The sequence below is a fragment of the Bos indicus x Bos taurus genome, chromosome 13 (assembly GCF_003369695.1).
Source record: "Bos indicus x Bos taurus breed Angus x Brahman F1 hybrid chromosome 13, Bos_hybrid_MaternalHap_v2.0, whole genome shotgun sequence".
NCBI lineage: Eukaryota > Metazoa > Chordata > Mammalia > Artiodactyla > Bovidae > Bos > Bos indicus x Bos taurus.
In genome coordinates this window covers 18,977,270-18,989,314 of record NC_040088.1, presented here as the reverse complement: position 1 = coordinate 18,989,314, position 12,045 = coordinate 18,977,270, and the positions used below count along the sequence as shown (strand labels likewise).

The following is a 12,045-nucleotide window of genomic DNA, read 5'->3' as shown; positions in this document are numbered from 1 at the left end:
GGTTGGGAAGACCCCCTGGAGAAGGGAAAGGCTACCCACTTCAGTATTCTGGCCTAGAGAATTCCACGGACTGTATAATCCATTGCAAAATGTCGGACACTACTGGGCGACTTTCACTTTCACTGTCTTTCTTTCAACAAGTATTTATTGAGATCCTACCATGTGTCAGAAAAAAGGCAGGCATGGTCCTTGTGCTTTCCGAGATTATGACGTAAGAGGGGAGAGACTTCCATAAATAATTATGTAGTTACAATTTGAATAAGTATTATAAAGTAAAAGGTGCTATCTGAGGGTATAGAATGGAGGTATGTAGCCTAGTCTGGAGGCTTAGGGAAATCATGCATGAAGTGTAATCCATAGGAATAGGATGTTTATTGGCTATGGAGGAGGTTGCTGCTGCTGCTAAGTCACTTCAGTCGTGTCCGACTCTGTGCGACCCCATAGACGGCAGCCCACCAGGCTCCCCATCCCTGGGATTCTCCAGGCAAGAACACTGGAGTGGGTTGCCGTTTCCTTCTCCAATGCATGAAAGTGAAAAGTGAAAGCAAAGTCGCTTAGTTGTGTCTGACTCTTAGCGACCCCATGGACTGCAGCCTACCAGGCTCCTCCGTCCATGGGATTTTCCAGGCAAGAGTACTGGAGTGGGGGTGGAGGAGGTTAAGGAGGTATCAAGGATGCCTCCCAGGCCTCTGGCATGAACTAGGCAGATGGAATACTGTGACTCAGTTGAGGAAGCTTAGCAGAAGATGATATTCTTAATGGGACAAACATGAGTTTGGCTTTCGGGGTTTTTTAGCATGAATTCTGTGGGACCTTCAGGTATAGATGTGTAATAAGCAACAGGATTTAGGAATTTGGGAACAAGATCTTAGGCTAGAATAAGAAATCTTGGATTTGTTGGGATGTGGATGGTATTGAAAATTGTGGTTAATAGAGGAACTCTCTTAGAAAAGAGCAGAAAGAGGAGGGGAAGTGGGTCTAGGGGCTGGATTATGGGTATGCAGAATATCACTCAGTGCCCACTGGAATTCCCTTAAAGTATTGCTTTCAAGGAAAAGCAACAGAGAAAGACTTGTCAGCATGAATTGCTAGGAATACAAATAAGCAAAGGCAGCAAGAAACAGAAACAAAACAGAAAGAGAAGAGGGAGTATAACTGAAGTGCAAAACTCCTGAATTGAAAAAGTAGTGGAAGAGATGGTACTAGAAAAGGAAACTTAAGATGAAGGGTAGACGTAGAAAGATAAATCAGAGTATGGCAGTGCAAAAGCCCCGGAAAGAATGCGTTTGAAGAGGGAGACTGCCAGCTGCACTGGAAGTTATGAGGAAATCAAGTGAAGATTACATAAATAAGCTTTTAAAAAAGGAAATCTGTAAGGACTTCCCTAGTGGTCTAGTGGTTAAGAATCCATCTTCCAAAGCAGGGGACACAGGTTCAATCCCTGGTCCAGGAAGATTTCACATGCCACAGGGCAGCTAAGTCTGTGTACCACAACTACTGAAGCTCAAGCACCATAGAGCTCATGCTCTGCAACAAGAGAAGCCCCTGCAGTGAGAAGCCTGTGCACCTCAAGGCAACTAGAGAGTAGTCCTCACTTCCTGCAACTAGAAAAAGCCTGCATGCAGCAACAAAGACCCAGTGCAGCCCAAAATAAATATATTAGTTAAGTATTTTTAAAAGAAATCAAGTAAAAGTTATTTACCTGACCCTTCTGGTAAAATTGAGGTCCAGTTGCAGAGGCCCAGAGACTGAGAAGACCAGGCCAGGACTTCCTAGGAAACCCTCCAGAGGCTACCATAATGTGTTGTTTTGAACCGGTGGTCTTCATACAATTTCTTTTCCACATACCACTCAAAATGATTTTGATAAATGATGTCCCCGATAATGAAAAGATATTTCCCTGATAACTGTCAACAAAATGAAAAGGCAGCCTACTGAGTGGTAGAAGATAGTTGCAAATGATATATCTGATAAGGGGTTAATAACCAAATTGTACCAAGAACTCATACAACTCAACATCAAAAAAATAAACAACCCAAGTGAAAAATGAACAGAGGACCTGAACAGATGTTTTTCTGAAGAAGACACATGGATGACCAACAGACACATGAAAAGATGTTCAACATCACTGATTATTGGGAAATACGAATCAAAACCACAACGAGATATTACCTCCCACCTATCAGAATGGCTATCATCAATGAGACAACAAATAAATGTTGATGAGAAAGTGGAGAAAAGGGAATCTTCATGAACTATCGGTGGGAATGAGATTGATCCAGCCACTACAGAAAACAGGATGGAGGTTCTTAAAAAAATTAAAGCTAGAACTACCATGTGACCTGGCAATTTCATTTCTAGGTATTTTTCTGGGAAAAACCCATAAATTAAAAAAGATATACATCCCAATGTTCATAGCAGCATTATTTACGATAGCCAAGATATGGAAGCAACCTAAATATCCATTGACAAATGAACGTTTGAAGAAGATGTGCTGTATATATACAATGGAATATTACTCAGCCGTCAAAAGAATGAAATCTTGCCATTTGTGACAACATGGATAAATAGACCTGCAGGGTATTATTCTAAGTGAGATGTCCGACAGAGAAAGACAAATACCATATGGTTTATTTACATATGGAATCTAAAAAACAAAACAAATGAAGAAACATAACAAAACAAACAGACTCATAGATACAAACAGGTGGTTGCTAGAGGGGAGGGAATATGGAGCTGAGTGAAATAGGTGAGGAAGATTAAGTACAAACTTCCAGTTACCAAATAAATGAGTCACAGGGATGAAATGCACAGCATAAGGAACATAGCAACACTGTTATAACTTTGTATGGTGACAGATAGTACTAGACTTATTGTGGTGACTGCTTTGTAATATATAGAAATATCAAATCACTACATTGTGTACTGAAACTCAGAGTGTTGTAGGTCATTACATTAATACTTAAAAGATCTTCCCAGAAACTGATACTCAGGGAAATGCTGCCCCTTTGTCACTTCCAGGATTTTGTGTTGCTCCAGGCAAAAAATGTATTTTTAATTGCCCCAGGCAATAGATGTACTACAGTAAGATTCACATTGGCCCAGGATACGCCTTTCTTATGAAGGCTAGCAGAACTACAATTCTGAAGCAAAAGCCAGCTTGAAGCCTCTAGCCCAGAACTTTCTCTGGTAGAATATATACAGAAGTGGAGGATCTGGAAATAAATTCCCTTAAAAATGATGAGTACTTGAGAACCCTATACTGCTACTGCTAAGTCACTTCAGTCGTGTCTGACTCTGTGCAACCCCATAGATGGAAGCCCACCAGGCTCCCCTGTCCCTGGGATTCTCCAGGCAATAACACTGGAGTGGGTTGCCATTTCCTTCTCCAAAGGATGAAAGTGAAAAGTGAAAGTGAAGTTGCTCAGTCTCAGTCGTGTCTGACTCATAGTGACCCCATGGACTGCAGCCTACCAGGCTCCTCTGCCCATGGGACTTTCCAGGCAAGAGTACTGGAGTGGGGTGCCATTGCCTTCTCTGTAAGAACCCCATCAGATCAGATCAGTCACTCAGTCGTGTCCGACTCTTTGCGACCCCATGAATCGCAGCATGCCAGGCCTCCCTGTCCATCACCAACTCCTGGAGTTCACTGAGACTCACGTCCATTGAGTCAGTGATGCCATCCAGCCATCTCATCCTCCATAGCCCCCTTCTCCTCCTGCCCCCAATCCCTCCCAGCATCAGAGTCTTTTCCAATGAGTCAACTCTTTGCATGAGGTAGCCAAAGTACTGGAGTTTCAGCTCTAGAATCATTCCTTCTAAAGAAATCCCAGGGCTGATCTCCTTCACAATGGACTGGTTGGATCTCCTTGCAGTCCAAGGGACTCTCAAGAGTCTTCTCCAACACCACAGTTCAAAAGCATCAATTCTTTGGTGCTCAGCCTTCTTCACAGTCCAACTCTCACATCCATACATGACCACAGGAAAAACCATAACCTTGACTAGACGGACCTTTGTTGGCAAAGTAATGTCTCTGCTTTTGAATATGCTATCTAGGTTGGTCATAACTTTCCTTCCAAGGAGTAAGTGTCTTTTAATTTCATGGCTGCAGTCACCATCTGCAGTGATTTTGGAGCCCAGAAAAATAAAGTCTGACACTGTTTCCACTGTTTTCCCATCTATTTCTCATGAAGTGGTGGGACCGGATGCCATGATCTTTGTTTTCTGAATGTTGAGCTTTAAGCCAACTTTTTCACTCTCCACTTTCACTTTCATCAAGAGGCTTAAGCCCCTATAGCATAGGGTACCGCATACCCCCATTTGAAAGCCAGTGTTCCAAAGGATTAGAGGCAATCTGAAACTACTGCTGGTTCCTGGAACTGACTGATGGGGTCAGTTGGACCTGATGAAATCAAACCCCTATTTTTAAATGCCTGAAGGGTATAAAAGGAGATGCAGAGATAGGGGTGGGTGACTTGGGGGGTCCTCCAAAGGCTTTCAGTTCCTCCAAAGGCTTCAAGCTCCTTCTTCCCCTTCAGGGGACCATCTGAAACTATCATGGCTCTTAGAATCAAAAGCCAGTCATCAGGGCCTGCTGACCTCAGTGAAATTAGAATCTAATCTGATTTAGCAACATAAAGGCAAAATATAACCGTGAAACCATATGACTGATCATTTAACACACACGCCCAACTTTTTATCCACTCCTATTCATTTATTCCTCACCTCCCATGTCCAGGCAATGTATGAAGTTCTAGGGTTACACAAACAAGCATAAGCCAAACCTTTGAGAAGCTTAGAGGGGAGATTTTTAAACAAATAATCATAATACACTGTGCTAAAAAGTTAATAAAACAGGGACTCCCATGGCTGTCCAGTAGTTAAGACTCAGCGCTTCCAATTCAGGGGGCGCAGGTTCAATCACTGGCCTGGGAGCTAAGATCCCACCTGTGGCCAAAAAGGAAAAAAAAAAAAAAAGTTAATAAAACAATCTGGAAGGTTTGGAGGAGCAGTGAAGAAAGAGTGTCTTGGGTGAGAGAGTTCAAGGGAAAATTTCCCCTGTAATTTGAGTTACTTCTTGATAGACATGAGAGGCATCAGACGGTGGCAGAAAGATGGTAGGGGCAGAGGAAACGGCATGCCATTTTGGCAGCCAGTGTCTAAGCTGTCCCTGCGGAAGCAAAGCCAGCTTCCCGGATGTGCAATCTCTGCGGTCACACAGGGCCTCACACTTGTTTTAATGCTCTGCTGCCGTCATCTTGGAATTCATAATGTTTTTTAAATAAGGGGCCCTGAAATTTCCTCTTGCCCTGGGCCTGCACATTATGTAGCAGGTCCTGCAAGATAAAGGCAGGGAAACCTGGCGGCACACTGTAGTCCAAACAGGAGATAACGAGAGGGGATAAATTAATCTTGTTGTAACAGTCATATGGGAGCACACTGTTCCTTTCAACACCTACCTAGTGCTCCTCTGTTTAGATGTAGCAGTTTCCCCAATTGGAAAATATTTAGGTTGAGTTTGATCATGTGAGTTTTTGGTCCTGCCCAAGGATCTTTTTTTTTTTTTTTCTGCCCAGGGATCAAATCCTCGCTCTCTGCCTTGGAAGGGTGGAATCTTAACCACTGGATCTCCAGGGAAGTCCCCATATCATAATATAAATGCCCTCCTTTCAGGTAACAAAGAATGCTGCAATGAATAATTTTATACATTTGTCTGAAAACATATGCTAGGATTATCCGTCTAGGATAAATTCTCCAAATGAGAATTGATGAGTCAAAGACACATTCTCATTTTCCAGGTTGAAAAGCATCACTAATTTCTGCTCCAAAGAGAACCTACCAATTTATATTCTTTCTCAAAGTACTTTCACCATGCCCTCTTTAACACTCTGTAACATCCAGCTTTTTGGTATTTGCAGTCTCATAGGTGAGAAAGCAACAGTTCCTTGTTCCAATTGCCTTTCTCTAGTTACAAATGAAGTTGGACTTTAAAAAGAAGAGCATACGTCCATGTTTCTGCTTACGTGAAGCCCATTTCATCCTTTGCCATTTCTGAACTATGTAATGGACCCTTTTTTATTGGTTTCTAAAGAGCTGTCTTATGTTAAGAATATTAATAATAAATATTTAACCTTGTATTTATTGGTTTTTTTCTTTTTACTTTATTTCTGATGTTTCTTTGGGCCATGAAAATCAAGGACTGAAATTTCGAAACTGATCACCTAAGTGAACTGCTTTTGCTTCTACCATATCATAATATATTTATTTATTATTATTATTTTGGCTATACCACTGGTGGCATGTGAGTTTTTGGTCCTGCCCAGGGATCTAATCCTCGCCCTCTGCCTTGGAAGGGCGGAGTCTTAACCACTGGATCTCCAGGGAAGTCCCCATATCATAATATAAATGCCCTCCTTTCAGGTAATGTCCTTTAGAGACTAATACACTTAGTTTTTCAGAAGTTCAACTTAAATTTATTTATTTATCTAGATAGAAGTTAGATAGAACAGTGAGCAGGTCTGAACATTCCTAGCTTTTTTTTTTCTTTTTTTTTTTACTTTCAGTTCAGTTCAGTCGCTCAGTCGTTTCCGACTCTTTGAGACTCCATGAATTGCAGCACGCCAGGCCTCCCTGTCCATCATCAACTCCCGGAGTTCACTCAAACTCATGTCCATCGAGTCGGTGATGCCATCCAGCCATCTCATCCTCCATAGCCCCCTTCTCCTCCTGCCCCCAGGCCCTCCCAGCATCAGAGTCTTTTCCAATGAGTCAACTCTTCGCATGAGGTGGCCAAAGTATTGGAGTTTCAGCTTTAGCATCATTCCTTCCAAAGATATCCCTGGGCTGATCTCCTTCAGAATGGACTGGTTGGATCTCCTTGCAGTCCAAGGGACTCTCAAGTCTTCTCCAACACCACAGTTCAAAAGCATCAGTTCTTTGGTGCTCAGCTTTCTTCATAGTTCAACTCTCACATCCATACATGACCACTGGAAAAACCATAGCCTTGACTAGATGGACCTTTGTTGGAAAAGTAATGTCTCTGCTTTTGAATATGCTATCTAGGTTGGTCATAAATTTCCTTCCAAGGAGTAAGCGTCTTTTAATTTCATGGCTGCAATCACCATCTGCAGTGATTTTGGAGCCCCCAAAAATAAAAGTCTGACACTGTTTCCACTGTTTCCCCATCTATTTCCCATGAACTGATGGGACCAGATGCCATGATCTTAGTTTTCTGAATGTTGAGTTTTAAGCCAACTTTTTCACTCTCCTCTTTCACTTTCATCAAGAGGCTTTTTAGTTCCTCTTCACTTTCTGCCATAAGGGTGGTGTCATCTGCATATCTGAGGTTATTGATATTTCTCCCGGCAATCTTGATTCCAGCTTGTGTTTCTTCCAGCCCAGCGTTTTGCGATGTCCTCTGCATATAAGTGCTCCTAACTTTGCTTGTCTGTATCTAAGTTTGCTTTCTGCCCCCTACCTCTGCAGGAGCTACACTTCGTACCTATTTTCCTTTGAAAGAATGTGCTAGTGTTAGTTGCACAGTCATATCCGACTCTGCGGACCCATGGACTGTAGCCTGCCAGCCTCCTCTGTCCATGGAATTCTCCAGGTGAGAATACTGGAGTGGCTTGCCATGCCTTTCTCCAGGGAATCTTCCTGCCCCAGGGATCGAACCCAGGTCTCCTGTATTGCAGGCAGATTCTTTACCATCTGAGCCACCAGGGAAGCCCATTTATTTATCTACTTATTTATATTTGATGTGGACCATTTTTAAAGTCTTTATTGAATTTGTAATGATATTGATTCTGTTTTATGTTTTGGTTTTTGGCCTTGAGGCATGTGGGATCATAGCTCCCCAACCAGGGATTGAACCCACACCCTATGCATTGGAAGGTGAAATCTTAACCACTGGACCACTAGGGAAGTCACTATATGTATATATTTTTAATAGATAATATATCTACATGGTTAAAGAGTCATAGAGGTATACACTGAAAATCTTCTCTCACCATATCCTCAAGCCACATAGTTCCTCTCTAGGAAGGCAATCACTATTATCTGTGCCCTGGGTATCTTTCCATATTTTATTGTAAACAAGGGATTGCACATACACACGCACATATATCCACACACACTCTTTCTTCCCCATTATACCCAGTATTCTGCACTTTCCTTCGTTTAACATCTTATTTTGGAAATAATTTCCTAACAGTTTGTAAAGTACTTCCTCATTTTTTTAAATGACTGAGTGTATTTTATTGAATGGACATCACTTTGAGGATGTTCCTAAGGGAAAAAAATCTAAGCAGAAAATGACCCGGAGTCATTTGAGGCTGCATTCTGAGACAGAGGTAGGAGATTGAACCGGGACCTCTCTATATCTTGAACAGTCACATCCTTTCCTTCCTCCATGCCTTAATCCTCACTTTCTGCCCATTAAAACTTCACATACTCTTGTCATTGCTTATAACTTTTAAACACATGTGTGGTAATGTTCAGTGTATATTGCACATGAAACAATTAGTTTTAAACATATTACTTGGTTAGATAGGCTCATCTCAAATGCCGTTTCTTTTGGAAGCCTTTTTGATCTCTGATTTTCCCTAGTCAGAGTGACCTCACCCCCTCTGAAATCTTAGAGGATGTTGTAACTTTTTGTGGTCATTTGACACCGCTTGTGCTCAAGGGCTTCCCAGGCGACACTGGTGGTAAAGAACCCGCCTGCCAATGCAGGAGATGTAAGAGACCTGTGTTCCATCCCTGGGTCGGGAAGATCTCCTGGAGGAGGGCATGGCAACCCACTCCAATATTCTTGCCTGGAGAATCCCACGGACAGTGGAGGCTGATGGGCTACAGCCCATGGGGCTGCAAAGAATCAGACAGGACTGAGCAACTTTGCATGCACACATGCATGCTCAGGTCTTAGCTCTTTTACCTGTAGTCTCATTTACCATAGCACCTTTCGGAATAGTTGCTTAGTAATGTTTATAGAATTTTTAAGGTGATTAATGAATGTACAAAGGAACAAGGAGTTAAAGACACAAGCTTTAGTGTCAGACACTTGGGTTTTAGTCTTGCTTTTGCCATTTTCCAGGTGCATCATCAGGTAGATCAATTCTTCTCTCATCCTTTCTTTGAATCTGCCTCACAGGATAATTGTAAAGAATAAGTGACGTAATGAAGATAATTACTTTGCGCATAATTAGCCCTTATTAAATGTCAGCTGCTGTACTAGGAATTCAGAGGGAGGGGAAAAATTAGGACTTCCTGAGATGGATCATGCCCTCCAACCTCCCAGCTATACTTCCTTTCAGACTCAAAATCAGAACATCATTCTCCTCTATCCCTGTATTTTCTTTCTGTCTTTATCTTTTGGGTAAATTTGCCTAGTTTCAGGCCCAGAGCCCTCCAGTACCAAGAGCAGCCCAGTGCTGCAGACTGTGGGGACCACTCCACGGTTTTCTTCTTTAGAAGAAGCAGGCATCTCTATACTGCAGTTGAGCTAACAAGTTACTTTCTTCCTACTCAGTGTTAAAGGGGGAAACTATTCAGTGACACTTGTTAAAGCACTGTAGGGAAGACTTTATTCTCTGAGGGGGACTATCGCAATAGATATATGGTCCACTGCAATGGAATTTTGCCCTGGGGGAGGGATATTAGGCTCAACTATGAATGCAGAATGGGCAAGTGGGAATTTGTAGGCAAAGAGCAGGGAATGGAAAATTACTAGAAGATGCTGAGAAGAAACAGCAGGGGTAAGGGGATTCTGGTTAAACCAACCTAACAGGATTCCTGCTGAAGATAAGGCAGGGTGATCAGACATCACCTGAGAGATGGAGGAGGATGAGGGACCTGATTCGATATTGAGGGTGATCAGATAACGAGGGGAGAGGAGGCTTCTGGTTAAACTGACTTAGCTGGGTTCCTGCTAAAATTAGACATTTATGGGACTTCCCTGGTGGGCCCAGTGGTTAAAACTCTGAAGCTTCCAAACCAGGGGACAAGGGTTCAATCCCTGGTAGGGGAACTAAGATCCCACATGGCACATGGCATGGCCAAAAAATAAAAATAAATGAAATAACAATATTAATAATAAGTTTTTTTTTTTTAAAAAAAAACTATTTTGAAAACAAAATTAGAGGTTTACGAGGACATGTACACAGATGGTCCCAGGAAAGGATTTAGGAGCCTGACTCAAGTTTGGCCAAGCAAAGTATCTTTATCACCAAATAGAAGGCATTCTGATATCTGCAATGAGAAGCCAAGGTGATCTAGAAAAAAAAGGAAAAGTTCTATGGGAGGAACACACAGAGCAGGGTGTCTTAAAACTTTAGGAACATTAGTGCAGTTCTCAACTTTTGTACCTTTGTTCCAACAGCCTCATAATCCATCTCCCTCTTACATCAAAGACTATTATGAGGAGAGCATCTAGCACAATGCTGGACAAAAGCAAGTAGCCAGTAAGTGCAAGTTCCCCTCTACTCTCTGCCACTCTGGCACCAAGCTTACACTTCTACAAATCCTCTTCTCCCGTCTAATTGTGGATGAAGCGTCCTGGCTCATAGCCAGCTCTCCACTTGTATACTTGTGTGTTCAAGGACGTGGCTTCAGCAATGCTCCCCCTCTCCTGCAGCATCAAATTTTCTCTGTCTACTGGAGCATTCTTTGTCAGCATCTAAACATTATTTCTCCCATATTGATAACAAACAAAAACAATTGACCCTCTTTTGACTTTACTTCCTTCTCCAGCTGCCACATGTTCTCCTTCCCTTTGTAGCAAAGCTTGAAAAAGGTATATATACACACTCAACATTTTCAGTTCCTCTTCTATTCTCTTGAACTTACTCCAAATCATATTTTCATCCCTTACATGCCCCAAAATTGCTCTTCTCAAGATCACTGACTCCTCCACATCAGTTAATACAATGACCATTTTTAAATGCGTGTTGTTTTTCATATTCTGTTCCATTATGGCTTATTGGACATAGTTCCTCATGCTATACAGTAGGTTGCTGTTTATCCATTCTATATATAAGAGTTTGCATCTGCTAATCCCCAACTCCCAGTCCACCTCTCCCCTACATCCCTCCCCCTTGATAATCACAAATCTGTTCTCTATGTCTGTGCGCCTGTTTCTGCTTTGTAAATAAGTTCGTTTGTGTCCTAATTTAGACTTCACATCGTATTTGTCTTTCTCTTTTAGACTTAACTTCACTTAGTACGATAATCTCTAGGTCCATCAGTGTTGCGGCCAAAACCATTATTTCATCCTTTTTATGGCTGAGTAGCATTCCATTCTGTGTATGTGCCACATCTTCTCTATCCATTGACTAACGGACATTTAGTTTCCTTCCATGTCCAATGACTATTTCTTAATCTGCATATGATTAGATCTGTAAACAACATGTAACACCATCGTTTATTCTCTCTTTCTTACAATCTTTTCTTCCAGAATTTCTCACTCTCCTGGGTTTCTTCTTTTTCTTCTTCCTTTTCAGTGTCTTTTGTTGATTCCTCTTCATGTTGCTATTGTTCAGTTGCTAAGTCGTGTCCAGCTCTTTGTAACCCCATGGACTGCAGCACACCAGGCTCCCCTGTCCTTCATTATCTCCTGGAGTTTGCTCAAATTCATGTTCATTGAGTTGGTAATGCTATCTAACCATCTCATCCTCTGCCACCTCCTCCTCCTTTCGCTTTCATATTTCCCAACATCAGGAAGGACTGATGTTGAGGCTGAAACTCCAGTACTTTGGCCACCTGATGCGAAGAGCTGACTCACTTGAAAAGACCCTGATGCTGGGAAAGATTGAGAGCAGGAGAAGGGAACGACAGAAGATGAGATGGTTGGATGGCATCACTGACTCAGTGGACATGAGTTTGGGTGGGCTCTGGGAGTTGGTAATGGACAGGGAGGCCCAGCGTGCTGCAGTTAATGGGGTTGCAAGGAGTCGGACGCAACTGGTAGCGACTGAACTAAACTGAAGGGTCTTTTCCAATGAGCTGGCTCCTTGCATCAGGTGATGCACATACTATTTTATCTTCTTG

At 42.2% G+C, this 12,045-nt stretch overlaps 1 protein-coding gene across 1 annotated transcript in view; it reads left to right on the top strand.

The window, feature by feature from the left end:
- Positions 1-206: 206 nt before the first annotated feature.
- Positions 207-12,045, top strand: part of MMP24 (matrix metallopeptidase 24) — a 70,302-nt gene continuing 58,463 nt past the window's right edge. The window contains exon 1 of the mRNA XM_027558099.1: positions 207-211. Within this exon, the coding sequence (XP_027413900.1) occupies positions 207-211 (5 nt within the window). The remainder of the gene's footprint in view (positions 212-12,045) is intronic.